Raw genomic sequence first — 15,359 nt, 5'->3', positions numbered from 1 at the left:
ATATTTCTTTAATAGTTTCTCACTTATTGAATTTTTCGCATGTACTTTTTGAACTGGTGTTAACTGCAATATCCTATTTTTTTCACTTGTTAAAGTAATCTGTTTTTGAAGTTGAACCAAAGACCTAATGTATTAGTAAATATTTATATTCACCTACTCTATAGTTGTGTTCTATAAATACATATACATTTACTAGTAGTTGATCATACTAAAATTCATCATACCCTAATTCATCCCCCGTCTTAACCCAAAAATTAAAAATAAACATCAAATGACTTCTTCAAGGAAGCTACTTGGAAAATTGCTGGTTCTTGCAACGTGTGTGACCGAGAAACGGAGACCTTCCCACCCACAAACGCTGTCCATTCGTTTCTACTTCAAATGAAATCTGATTTACACATTGTAAAAGTCCCTGCCCTTTCTATTTTCTGAATACACTTTCCTTGTTCTTTCCAGTAAGAAATGTACCTGTCCGCGACAGTTCTGGTCTTTATTTTATCTATGCTAACTCTCATCTTGTGCTATTGTCTTTGGTGATATTAATTTAACACTGTCTGAAGGTTTGAGCTCCAATTAATGGCATCGTCTTCACAAGCTCCACAACCAAGAGATATATATCACGCTTTCTCAGGAATTGAACCTGGGGGCATAAGGAGAAAGGTTTCTGAATCAACAGAGGTGTATGATGTCTTCATTAATCACAGAGGCCCTGATTCAAAACTAACTCTGGCTCTTCCGTTCTACAAGTCCCTCAACGAGTTAGGAATACGGGCTTTCCTTGATTTAGAAGAGATGGAACTTGGCCTTTCCTTTCCATCTAAAATTGAGACCGCCATTCGATCAGCTGCAGTTCATATCGCTATCTTCTCCAAAAGATATGCAGAGTCCCCTTGGTGTTTGGCTGAACTGGATCTCATGTTACAAAGCCCAGCTAAGATTATTCCTGTGTTTTATGAGGTGGAACCATGGGAACTGCGTCATATAGACAATGGAGTATATGCCGCTGCATTCATTCAATACGAACAGAAATCAAGGTACTTAGACAAGCTTAAGCAGTGGAAGGAAGCTCTTCAATCTGTTTCCTTCACAACAGGTTACGAAATAAAAGATTCCATGTAAGTTGTCTTTGCCTTGTTAATTTCCTGTCTTTTATTCCATCGGGCTGCATTTATTAGCTAATCTTTTTTCCGATGCTGCTATCCTTCGTATATGTATACTTGACCAATTTTAAAAAAATCAAAATATCTTTCTGAAATTTTTAGCATTTAGATTTTCATGAATCTGGAAAAAATTATTTTTAGTGTGGAGATTAGGCTGTCCCTTTTTTTTTCCTTATGTAATTAATTTTTGGGTTTAAAGTATCGGTGACCGTCAAAGCATACTATCAGCAGTCCAGAAGGAAGTAGAGAGGATAAGGCCTTTGCTTGTTACCAGATATCCAGTAGCACTTGACAAGCTTGTACAGGACTTTGAGAGGCGATGCCTTTATAAACTTGTTCAAGCTTTTGAAATATTTTGCGGAATGAATACAGTAGAGGAAAGGAAGACCAAGATGGTTGGCATCTTCGGAATGGGGGGAGTCGGAAAAACAACTCTAGCGAAAGAGTTGTTCAACCGAAGGCGTCCACAATATGCTCGAGCCTGTTTCCTATTTGATGTCCGCGAAGCATCAACAACGAGCAATTTAGCTTCTTTGCAGAGCAAAATTCTCAAAGACCTCTTCCACAAAGATGGGCTTAGTTTTCAAAGCACTGAGGAAGGATCAAGCTGTATTTCTAATCACATAGAACGAAGCACTTCACTGAATTTTCTAATTGTTCTAGATGATATCGATCATCTGGAACAACTAGACGCTCTATCAATTGCTAGTATGCGAGAAAAGCCTGGCAATAGTCTAGTAATAATTACAACCAGAGATGTAGGGATACTTGTATCCGAGGAAATTAACACAGGTTATCATGTCAAGGGAATGGATAAAGGTGACGCCAGACAGCTTTTCTGTTGGCATGCATTCTCTCAACCTCATCCAGCTAGCGGATATGAGGATCTTGTTGACAACTTCGTAGGCGTGTGTGGAGGCTTGCCTCTCTCTCTTCGAGTTCTGGGGAGGCACGTTCATGGTCGAGTCCAAAGTTACTGGAGGTCAGAGCTTCAAAAACTTGGTACCACAATGCATCCAGATATTAAGAAAAAACTTAAAATAAGCTTTGACGCATTGGACGCAGAAGAAAAGCAAATGTTCATGGACATGGCATGTTTTTTTGTGGACCAATTAAAGTATATAGCCATAAGGGTTTGGAAGACATCGGGATGGAGCGCTCAAAATGGACTACAGACATTAAAAGACAAATGTCTTGTTGAAGAAATAGAAGATCAGGTGCCTGTATTGAGAATGCATGACCATCTCAGGGACCTGGGCAGAGAAATGGCAAATGAGCTGAACCAACCTAATCGCCTGTGGCGTCCTCAAGATCATATAGATTTGGTATGTGTGTTCTTCCTCAATATTTCAATTTCTTAGCTGAAAACTACAATGATATTCCAAATCGCAGCCTTAAAAGAAACTTGTTGAATATAAAATTGTGAAATCATCAATTGCTATATGAATATACCAACATTTTATTTCTACCTTTTTTAAAGCTTTTTAAATACACATATAATTTAGTCTTTATCAGGTGTTAAAATAAATATATGACATTTGTTTGTACTGCAGATTGTAGTTACAAAAGATAATAATAGCATGCAGCAACTAGAATAGATCAAAAACATGCAGCTCGAATAACAAGATAATTTTTAAACAAACATTACGTAGAGCTAGCATTAATCAAATTTTAGAAAATCCAATAAAAGCAAAACTAAGAAAATTATAGAAATATACTTTAGAAGAAAGAAATCACAGAAATACAGTTTCAAAACAATATAGGAGGAATTAATCACAATTATCAAACTCCGTTCTGTTTTATGAGACGCTGAAATATATATGTATTATCTTACGATATTGGACTTTGCATCTTCAAAGAGTATTCCATTTTACATTACATGCAAAAAGTATCAGAGGGATTAGCTACTAAAAAAAATTTACATTTGATTTTTCTTAATAGAATTAATTAATTAGGTTATCCATTGAATGAAAAACAGCTCCACCTACTAAAACACAATTTATGCCCCTTCTGTGACTGTAGGAACCAAAGGGTTTTGAAAACATCTTAGCTCAAACCAAAGGAAGATGTTTTCGTTCTATATTTGACAAGTCCCTTAATTTTGAAGTCAAATTCTTTATAGCGGAGTCGGACGGTAGTGGTGGAATATCACCATGTTTGATATGGCTTCATCTTTGGTATCCGTATATATATTCCGGACCATACTCGTCCAACTTAAATCATATGATTTTTAGTGTTCAACCAACAATTCCTCTGTGGATTCCGCTTCAAAATATACAGTGTTTAAGAATCAGCAATGGGTATTTCCAAAGATTGTGGCAGCAAGATGCAGAGGTATTATATTATTTTCTATAAAAAATGAAATCTCCTGCATTATGTTATTGTAAATTTACCAATCATTTCTACTACCGAAAGCTTAATACAATTTTGTTTATAGTTTCAGGCTCCTTCCGAACTGAAAGAGCTCGAGATTTCCAGAACATTTTTAGAAGAGTATCCAAAATGTTTGGGAATATTAACAGATAAAGAAAAGGAAGTTGAAAAGAAAGCGAAAGAGGTTCAGCACGCGTCGACACCAAAGTCGTCGCTACTTAAGCCATGGAGAAGACTTCCAGGATCACTCCCTACAAATTCTGCCAGAAAGCCTTCAACTTTGAAGACTCCTTTAAATGGTCGCCAAGAGTCTACTATTGTTAAGGCCCCATTGAGTTTACTTGAAGATCTGATAATTAAAGAACAAGGAAACATTACAAAAATTGTTCTTAACAGATATTATTGTCCAAGCCTTCAATCCATGGAACTTTCTTCCCTGAGAAATCTTACTGAAGTGCAATTCATAGGGGTCGAAACATTGAATTGTCTTAATATTAGCAAGTGTGAATATCTGAAATTATTGTCAGTGACATCTGAGCTTACACAGCTTGAAGAATTGAGCATTAGTGCTTGCCCTATGCTTGAGGAACCGAATCTTGGCCATCTGAGGTGCCTGAAAAAGATGAAAATGGCATATTGTAATATGGATCGTGTGCCAGGAATGCCCAGTTTTAAGATGCTTGTAGAATTGAATGTTACCAGATGTCCAAATCTACATGAGTTGTGTCTTACACATCTGAGCTGCTTAGAAAGAGTTATTATTAAGGACTGTCATCATTTGTTAACTGTTACCGGATTGTCTGATCTTATAAAGCTTGTAGAAATTAGCATTTCTTGGTGTTGGGTACTTCAGCTTGATTTGTGTTTGGTAGGTTTGAACAGTCTCAAGAACATAGAAGTGGATATGTTTGTGAAGGTGAAATGTTGTGAGCTGATCAGTTGTAAAAAATTGGAAACGTTATTAGGAATATCATTCGAAATGATTCGAGTGGTGAAGATCTGTGACTGTCCAGAACTTAAGGATTTCCCAGTTGTTCGTGGTTCAGGTTACCTGGAGCTGATTAAAATTAATGGATGTCGGAAACTTAATCACCTCAAGTTGATTGATTGTGAAGTTTTGAAGAGAGTATCCGGTAACTTTGATGTTGATGAATTATCAATATCCGATTGTCCAATGCTTCAAGAGCTTCCATCTTTTGGGCATGTAATTTACCTCGAGGAAATTCGCATTCTCCGGTGCCTTAGCCTGGAAAGCATCACTTTACCAGTGACTCTGAAGCGCCTTGATTTGAATTCATGCAAAGAACTGAAAACAATGATGGGAATTTCTGCTCTCAAAAAAATCACAGAGGTGAATATTAAAAAGTGCCCCCAACTTCGACTTGAATTGAACTGTTCTACTTTCACCCACCTGAAGAGTATTAGCATTGTTGAATGTGGGAATGTGTATACAACATAACGGTGCCAACTACACTCATCGAACTCACAGTGCAGCGGTGCATGAAACTAAAATTTAATGGAGGAATAGGCCATGTTACAGAGCTCAAAGAGATGCATATTAGTGAGTGTCCAGAGATTGAGGAGATGCCAGTTGTTCGTGGTCTAAATTGCCTCGAAATAATTATAATTGATGGATGTGGGAAGTTCAATTATCTTCATGTGGTTGACTGTTTGATTTTGAAAGTTGTTAGGGGTAACTTTGATTTGGGCCATCTGGCACAGTTGTGGATATGGGATTGTCCGGAGCTTGAAGAGCTGCCTTGTTTCGCACATTCAAGTTGCCTAGAGGAGATTCGCATATTCAGGTGTGGGAGGCTGCAGAAAGTAACTTTGCCAAGAACATTGAAGATTCTTCAGCTGGATTCCTGTATAGAACTGAAAAGTTTGTCAGAAATATCCCATCTCACGAATCTAGTAGAGCTGACCATTTCTCAGTGTGCGTTGCTGGAGCTTGATTTGCGCTTTGAGGCTATCGGCTCTCTCCAGAGCATTATATTTGATGGTTGTGGAAAGCTCCAGTCACTTCTATTAAGCGGATGCCAAAATCTGAAGAGGGTGTTGGGGAACTATGATGCGGAATGGATTTCGGTTTGTGGTTGTGACGAGCTTGAGGAGGTGTGGATAAGTGATTGCCCTGGATCGAGCTGCTTGGAGAAGATCCGTATTGAATCATGTGCTAAGCTGCAAAGCATTGCTCTGCCAGCAAAGCTCACAAATCTAGTTGTGCAACGTTGCAAACGTTTGCAAAGGATTGCAGGAATGGATGAACTTTCAAAGCTAACAGAGCTGGGCATTAGTGAGTGTCCGGAGATTGAATTTCTAAATTTGGCCGAGTTGAGCTGCTTAAAGGCTACTGCCATAAACTCTTCCGACAAGTTGCATAAAGTAATACTGCCGCCGTCGCTCTTGAAAATCTCAGTGCAATGCTGCAGAACATTGCAAATAATAGCAGGAATAGACAATCATTCAATGCTTACAGAGATACACATTAGTAAGTGTCCCGATCTGGAGGAGCTGCCTGTTCTTTTTGGTCCAATGAGTGTGGAAAGCATTGCAATTGATAGATGCGAGAAGCTTCACAGCCTTCAAGTGGCTGACTGTGCGATTCCCGGAGGGGTATTGTCTAGCATTGATCCGGACCGTCTGGCACAGTTGTCGATATCAGATTGTCCAGCGCTTGAAGGGCTTCCTTGTTTTGCTCGTCTAACCCGTCTGGAGCGGATTTCCATTGTCAGGTGCACGAAATTGCAGAAAATAACTTTGCCCGTTTTATTGAAGCATCTCCACTTGGATTCCTGCAAAGAACTGAAACGTTTGTCAGAAATGGGCGATCTATCAATGCTGACAGAGCTGTGTATTAGTGAGTGCCCAGAGATCGAGTTGCTGCCAATTCTTTCCAGACAGAGCTCCTTGAAGAGGATTATAGTTTACTCTTGTGACAAATTACACAAAATATCATTACCAACGACACTCAAAATACTCACTCTCCAACGGTGTAGAAATTTGAGAGAGGTGGCAGCAATGGGTGATCTTTCAAAGCTCACACGGTTACACATCAGTAAGTGTCCTGACCTTGAAGAGTTGTCAGTTACTTTTGGTCGAAGTAGTCTGGAAAGTATTAAAATTGATGGATGCAGGAAGCTTTATCGCCTGAAGGTTGCTGATTGTGGGATTTTGGATAGAGTGTCACGAAGCTTTGATCTGGGACATTTTGTACAGTTATGGATATCTGACTGTCCGGCGCTTGAAGACCTTTCTTGTTCTGCAGGTCTAACTTGCGTTGAGGAGATTCGCATTTCAAGGTGTGGGAAGCTGGCCAAAATAGGTTTGCCAATAACATTGAAGAGCCTCCACCTGGATTCCTGCAGAGAACTGCATTGTGTGTCAGAAATGGGCTGTCTTCCAAAACTGACAGATTTGCGTGTCAGTGAGTGCCCGGAGATTCAGGAGTTGCCCATTCTTGCCGGAGTTTGCTGCTTGAAGAGGATAGTCATTTACTCTTGCCAGAAGTTGGACAAAATAGCATTGCCAGCGACACTCGTGAAGCTCACAGTACAATGGTGTAGAAATTTGCGAAGGGTGGCAGCACTGGGCGATCTTACAAAGCTTACAGAGCTCCACATTAGTAACTGTCCTGAGCTTGTGCAGCTGACATTTTTCTCTAATCAAAGAAGTCTTGAAAAGATTACAATTGATGGATGCGAGAAGCTTCATCCCCTTCAGTTGGCTGATTATGCAACTTCTAAAGAAGACTTTGATCTGGCACATCTGGCGCAGCTGTGGATATCGAGTTGCTCGGCCCTTGAAGAGCTGCCCTGTTTTTCACATCTAAGATGCCTTAAGCGGATACACATATTCAGGTGTAGGAAGTTGAAGAAGATCACTTTACCCTTATCATTGACGGATCTCCAACTGGAATCTTGCACAGAGCTGAAACGTGTGTCGGGGTTATCCCATCACAAGAACCTGGTTGACCTCATCATTTCTGACTGTGGGCAGCTTGAGGTTGAGTTGCGTCTTGAGGACATGGACTCTCTCCAGAGTGTTACATTTGATGGTTGCGGGAAGCAAAAGTTTCTCCTTTTGAACAACTGTCAAAATTTGAAGAGAATGTCTGTAAACTATCATGTAGAATTGCTATCCATACGTGCTTGTCCCGAGCTTCAGGAGTTGTTAAATCTTGCAGGATCGAGCTCGTTGAAGGGGATTAACATTGATTCATGTGATAACCTGCGCATCGTGACGCTGCCGAGTTCGCTCATTCAACTCACTGTAAGGCGGTGCATAGAATTGCAAACGATCGCAGCAACAGGCAGCCTTGCGAAGCTTACATTTCTCTATATTAGTGACTGTGAGGAGCTTGAAGTATTACCGGATCTTCCCGGGGTCAGCTACTTGATCATTGACTCTTGTCAGAAGCTGCATAACGTCCCATTGCCAACGACACTCAAGAAACTCACAGTTCAACGTTGCAGAAATTTGCAGACGGCGGCGGGAATTGGCCATCTCGCAATGCTTGCGGAGATGTACATTACTGAGTGTCCGAAGATTGAGTTACCATTCATTTTTGGTCTAAGTCACCTAGAAAGCGTTACAATGGATGGATACAGGAAGTTCAATTATCTGCAAGTGATTGCTTGTCCAATTTTGAAAGTCATTAGGTTTAACTTTGACGCGGGCCATCTGACACAGTTGTGGATATCGGATTGCCCGACGCTTGAAGAGTTGCCTTGTTTTGCACATTTGACTTGCCTGGAGGAGATTCACATATTCAAGTGTATAAAGCTCCAGAAAGTGACTTTTCCAACAACACTGAGAAATCTTCACTTAGATTCTTGTAAGGAACTAAGAACCGTGTCAGAAATTTCCCGTCTCACGAATCTGATGGAGCTAATTATTTCTCAGTGTGAACAACTCCAGCTTGACTTGACTCTGGAGAATATGGACTCTCTTCATAGCATCACACTCGATGGTTGTGGAAAGATAAAGTCTTTTCGGTTGAGCAAATGTAAAAATCTGAGGACAGTGTTGGGTAGCTTTGATGCGGAATGGATCTCGATTTGTGGTTGTCACGAGCTCGAGGTGTTGCCTATGCGTGACTGTCCGGGACCGAGCTGCTTGAAGAAGATTGATATTGAAGCATGTGACAAGCTGCACAGCTTAACATTGCCAACGACGCTTATCGAGCTCAAAGTACAGTTATGCAGAGGATTGCAAACGATGGCAGGAATTCACAACCTCACAAAGCTGCCAATTCTAGCCGGACTGAACTGCTTGGAGACGATTGTAATTGATTCCTGTGAGAAGCTGCACAGCGTGTTACTTCCACCGTCACTCCTGAAATTGACAGTTCATAGGTGCAGAGGACTGAAAATCTTGGCAGGAATCGGCGATCTTACAAAGCTTACAGATCTGTCCATTTGTGAGTGTCCTGAGCTCGAGGAGCTACCGATTCTCTCCGGACTCAGCTGCTTGAAGATGATTGCTATTGACTCTTGTCAGAACCTCCGAACCATGATACTTCCAACTACACTTTTTAAACTCACAGTGAGCAGGTGCAGTAATTCTAAATTGCTGTCAGCGATTGGCAACCTTACAAAGCTTGAAGAATTATCCATTTCTGAGTGTCCTGAGCTTCAAGAGCTGTCATGTTTTACCAAACTGAGCAGCTTGAAGATGATAGCAATCAACTCTTGTGAGAAGCTTCACAGCATAACACTGCTATCTACAGTCATCAAACTCACGGTTAAGGGATGCAGAGAATTGCGCCGAGTTGTGATCGGTGAATGTCCAAGCGTCGACGAGTTGCATGTTTCTGGCAGACTGAGCTGTGTCAAGAGAATGATTACGTTCGATTCTTGTGAAATGCTGGAGAACATACACGGTGTCGAAAACTGGAAGGCGTTGGAAGCAATCCAGTTTCTATATTGCAGCAATGCATTATTACAGGATTGCATGCACAAGTTCAAGGCATATTGTTTCAACCCTAAATTTAACATGCAATCATGTTTCTCTTTCAAACCGTAGAGCTTTTTGAGTTCGCAGCACTGAATATATATTTACAGTAGTGTTTAAAGTGGACCAGTAAATGAAATTAAATTCCTTTTATGTAAATAACAACCTTCTTATTATTTTTTTCGTTTTACCTTTCAGTCTGTCCCATCGGGCTTTATTCAAGTGGCTGGAAGAGCAGCTGACGGAGCGAAGTCAAATTTGAACCCTTCCTTGCTTTCGGCGGATTATGTCTGCCATTCAGAAATTTGGAGTTCCCTTGGTGCTATCATCATATGCGGTGTGGTAGTGGTGAATAGCTCTGATCCACTACACACCATAAACGAATCCCTTGAAGATTCTACGTTGAAATTCAATCTGCAACAAGGACAATGGATAATTACCACGATAATTACACACCGTAATTATCGACGCCTTTACTGGCAATTTGATTTTCTTAGCCAGCAAGGAATAATTAAAAAGTGGTGTGCCTGGGGCGTCAAGAAAGGGGATGATAGGAAGCTTTGCCACGCCCTCACTACAATTATTGAGAAGCTCCATCAGACATAAAGAATCAGTTTTTAACCTGCCAAGTCCCCTTCACATCGGTCTCCTCACATCCCATCGGAAGTTAAAATAGTGATACTTTTTTTATCGATTTAGTTGACAAACGAATTTTCTAAGTTTTTCAAAAATTTATACAAGGGGTACTCTTATAAGTTCCTGGCATAGACAGGTAAATCATTGGATTTATTAGGTTCTAAAGTACAATTAATCTGGTCAATTAAATTTTAGAAAGTTTTTCGTTTATCATTTCTTATAAATATTTCTATATTTATTAAATAAAAAAATACTATTTATCTAAGACTTTATTGGCTCCTCTAAAAATTAGCAAGGAAGAATTTAAATCTTGAAAAGCAAAATTATAAAAATTAATAATAAGACTTGTACCAATTGCTTTGGTTGTGCATTTTTTTATATAAAAATTAAGTTCACCTAACAAAAGGATGACATGTGTAATACTAGTAAAGTCATAATCATAATTAAGACAATAAATGTCATTTTATTCTAATAAAGAAGGTATTAATATAAAATAAATTTGTATTTTTTGATAAATATGTGTCTTTAATATTTAAAAACACTATAAGCTAACTTCTAATAGACAACTCAAATTTATATAAATGAAATAATATTTGAAAACATAACAAATTGAAAATAAAATATCAACTTCAAACTAATTAAAAAAATATTTTTTGTTTGCATTTTAGAAAAGATTAATTTAAAAAATCTAGTATAGATGCTTATCTTAAATGCTCAAGGCTAGTAACTCTATTATTCTACAAATCTAATCATTAAAAAATAAAGGAAACTTCAAATGTGTACATCTTTTGGTATTTTTCATGATTTTAAAAATCAAATTTTACAATAAATAATTATACTAGTGTTTTTAAGCAATGACATTCAATTCCAAAGTTATAAACAAAAATTATAAAAATAGGTTTCATGAGAATTTTATTTCTAAAATACAAAATAAATAGTCTATTCATAATGAATTTTCTTTTAAAATCTGTATAATAAAATTTATTTAGAAAGTATGATGATTTTTATAATGTGTAATTTAACAATATTTCATCATTTTCAATTTTTAAATAGATTTTAATGTTAAAATTGAATAATTCAATGATTAAATTTTTATGCTTTCTTTTTATTTAAATATTTCTTAAATGACATAAATATTAATATTTTTTAATTCCTTTTCATAACATACCACTCTATTTCTTATGCTTTTACTTTCTTATATTGCTTATTTTCATTTTTATATATTTGGAGAAGTAATTTTTAATTTGAAATAATTACATATTTATTCAATAAAAAAGTATTTATAATTTAATTCTATTTATGTATACAATACAATATAAAGTGAAATATTTCTTATTATAGAAATATTTTTATATTTTATTCAATATTAATATAAGAGTTAACATAAGGCAGTATGCCATTATTCATAAACAATGATCCAATTCATACATTGGCTTTGAAAAGAAAATAAAAGAAATTTTAAGATAATACAACACTTATTTACAAGTTTTTTAGCATGTGTCTTATCTGTGCTTAAATTTTAATTTGATGAATCTTGATACCATGTCATAAAGCTCACATTTTGAACATTTCAAACATTCATCTTTCAATTAAAGCTATCACATCTCCATTAGAACCTTTGTTACAAAAATAACACCATTTTCTCAAAGTTGAAAGGTGTAAAAATAAGCACAAGGGCTAATGAAACAAAAGAAATGTTCATTACATCTTTGGTCAACATGCATTGAGAAAAGTGACTTTGTTGTCTGTTCTACCTTTTGGTTCAAGTACACTTGTACCAACCAAAATACATAATTTTTTAATATAGATATAAAAGCCTTTACGAAGAATAGAGAAAGTTAACACTTATAGAGGAAGATTTGATACAATTGGTCTTCATGAATTTGAAGCCTCCAATATTCTATTTCAAGTATACAATTAAATGTAGAACTTGACTTAATTCTTATCCTGAAACTCACCCACATTAGAAGCAGAAACTATGGCACTTGTGCCCCTTGTTTATTTCATTGTTTGATGTTTTAGTTTTACGTTATCACTATATTATTTTTAATTTCTTGATTGCGCTATTTAATTTGTAATATCTAATGAATTTATGTGAGTGGTTTATAGAAATTCAATCCAATTTAATTTAATTGATTGTAATAATTTGGTTCTTATTTATAAAAATCTTATATAGGTAAAGATTTGAGCTATAACATATATTAAAAATCGGACAAGTAAAACTTTACAAAGTTGCTTCCTATTGAAGTGTCATTAAACTTTACTTTTGTTTTAATAGAAATATTAATTTTAAGTATTAATGAAAACCAAATAGAACCCAAATTCATAAGATTATATCAAACTACTCTTGTAAAGAGAATGATCATAATATATTTGCATATAAAGTGAGTGTAGAGTAATATTTGTAAGGGGAAGGGCATGTGCAAGATCATGGTGTACCAAACTATGGCCTTAAGTGGTAGTGAAAAATCAACAAATTAGGGTTATGTCAACTTGACACATAATTTTGAAGTGGTTATGGACTTTATATCAAAAAGTTGTAAGAAAATAATCTGTAGGAAATTGAATGTAGTTTCTAAACTACTAGGCCTTATCAGGGGAAAACAATAATTGATTGGTCAAAAGTTTGAATTTTAATGCAGTACTACGAAAATTTCAGGGCAAAAATAAAAAGTAGGTGTATGTCTGACCACCTTAATCAAAATCAAAAGATAATAATTTTTTAACATAATTATAGATATGAAAAGTAGACTCATGCTCGGATGTGACGCATATTTTTCGGTATTTTTATTCCAAATAAATAATTAAATATGAATTTTCTACCAAAAAAATTTTAGAAAAAAAAAGTCTCGTGTCAGACAACCATAACTAGTAGAAAATTTTACCAAATTTATTATTATTATTAATTTCTTATACTAGGTGAAGCATAGAATGTGACGCAAATTTTAGATTTAAAAAATGTTATACCATTTGAAAGTTATAGCTATTTTTCAATTAGTATGTCAATCAGCATTTTACAATAATCTTCATTGATAACTAACTAATAAATACTTACCAAACTTAAAATTCGACAGAAATTATATTGATGGAATCTCGAGATTGATATTAAAAAACCCTTTTCGTTTCATTCAATTTAGATCAAAATAACATTGTCAGACGGCTACTCGAAGTCTGAGTATCACTAAAACCCTCTTCAAACACGTATTTTGGGTTGACCGAGTAGGCTTGGTAAATACCGAGCTTAATCGGATATCCGATATGCTTCGACAGAATTTGGATGGAAAATAGTAAATCCCAACCCATTTTGGAGGGAAAATTGTGTTTAAAAATTATAGCTTATGATTTATAAATTATTTCACTTATATTACTATGTAAAGACGTATATATATATATATATATATATATATATATATATATATATATATATATATAATAACGTAATGTAAAGATATAAGATATAATCTATTAATATATAATAATATATTATGTTAATCTTATTACAATCTATAAATATAATTTATATTATTATTATTTTTACTAAATATAATAACGTAATATATATATATATATATATATAAGAACATAATATTTTCATTAAATTTAATAACGTAATACATACATACATCTCTCTCTCTCTATATATATATACATATGTTATTAATATATATAATAACGTAATATTTTTATTAAATATAATAACGTAATATATATATTATTAATATATATGTATATTATTAATATATATGAGTCAAAGGGGGTCATAGGTCAACCACTGACCCCCTTTGACGCATTAAATGATGACATATGTCCCTAGGGGTCTTAAGACCCCTAGCGACATATTACAATGGTTAATATGGGTCAAAGGGAGTCATAGGGTGACCTATGACCCCTTTTGACCCATTAAATGATGAAGTATGTCCCTAGGGGTCATAGGACCCCTAGAGACATATTAGAATCATTCATATTAGTCAAAGGGGATCATAGGGTGACCTATGACCCCCTTTGACCCATTAAATGATGACATATACATATTAGAAACATTGATATGGGTCAGAGGGGGTCATAGGGTGACCTATGACCCCCTTTGACAAATTAAATGATGACATATGTCTCTAGGGGTCCGAGGACCCCTAAGGACATATTAAAATTGTTCATATAGGTCAAAGGGGGTCATACGGTGACCTATGAACTCCTTTGACCAAATAAATGACGACATATGTCCCTAAGGGTCCTAAGACCCCTAGGGAAATATTAGAATGGATAATATGGGTCAAAGGGGGTCATAGGTTGACCTATGACCCCCTTTGACGAATCCTAGGACCCCTAAGGACATATTAGAATGGCTAATATGGGTCAAAGGGGGTCATAGGTTGACCTATGATCCCCCAATATCCATTAAATAACGAGATATGTCCTTAGGGGTCCTAGGACCCCTAGGGACATATTAGAATGGTCAATATAGGTCAAAGGGGGTCATCGGTTGCCGCATTAAATGATGGCATATGTCCCTAGGGGTCTTAAGACCCCTACCGACATATTAGAATGGTTCATAGGTTGACTTATGAACCTCCACAAACCATAAAATGATGAGATATGTTTCTAGGGGTCCTAGGACCGCTACAGACATATTAGAATCGTTAATATGGGTCAAAGGGGCCCCCTTTGACCCATTAAATGATGATCTATGTCCCTAGGGGTCCTAGGACCCCTAGGGACATATTAGACCAATTAAATGACGATCTATGTCCCTAGGGGTCCTAGGACCCCTAGGGACATATTAGAATCGTTCATACGGGTCAAAGGGGGTCATAGGTCACCCTATGACCCCTTTTGACCCATGAAATGATGACATATGTTCCTAGGGATCCTAGGACCCCTAGGGACATATTAGAATGGTTAATATGGGTCAAAGGGGGTCATAGGGTGACCTATGACCCCTTTTGACCAAATAAATGATGACATATGTCCCTAGGGGTTCTAGGAACTCTAGGGACATATTAGAATGGTTAATATGTGCGAAAGGGGGTCACAAGTTGACCTATGACCCCCCACGACCCATTAAATGAAAGGATATGTCCCTAGGGGTCCTAAGACCCCTAGGGACATATTAGAATGTTTAATATGTGTCAAAGGGGGCCATAGGTTGACATATGGCCCCCCACTATCTATTACATGACGAGATATGTCCTTAGGGGTCCTAGGACTCCTAGGGACATATTAGAATGGTATATATGG

General features: G+C 36.6%; 1 protein-coding gene across 1 annotated transcript; it reads left to right on the top strand.

The window, feature by feature from the left end:
• The first annotated feature begins 576 nt into the window (after window positions 1–576).
• LOC149560879 (disease resistance protein RPP4-like) lies at window positions 577–10,226 on the top strand. The gene is made up of 7 exons (XM_089823696.1): window positions 577–1,115; window positions 1,360–2,485; window positions 3,183–3,494; window positions 3,604–4,985; window positions 7,772–8,746; window positions 9,293–9,503; window positions 9,687–10,226. The coding sequence occupies exons 1-7, from the start codon at window positions 577–579 to the stop codon at window positions 10,092–10,094; spliced, it is 4,953 nt and encodes a 1,650-aa protein (XP_089679822.1). The 3' UTR covers window positions 10,095–10,226.
• Window positions 10,227–15,359: the final 5,133 nt, after the last annotated feature.

Source organism: Cupressus sempervirens, chromosome 4 (genome assembly GCF_028749045.1).
Source record: "Cupressus sempervirens isolate cs-2001-9-10 chromosome 4, ASM2874904v1, whole genome shotgun sequence".
Taxonomy (NCBI): domain Eukaryota; kingdom Viridiplantae; phylum Streptophyta; class Pinopsida; order Cupressales; family Cupressaceae; genus Cupressus; species Cupressus sempervirens.
Note: the sequence above shows the minus strand (reverse complement) of the source record. Positions and strands in the feature narration are given on the sequence as shown.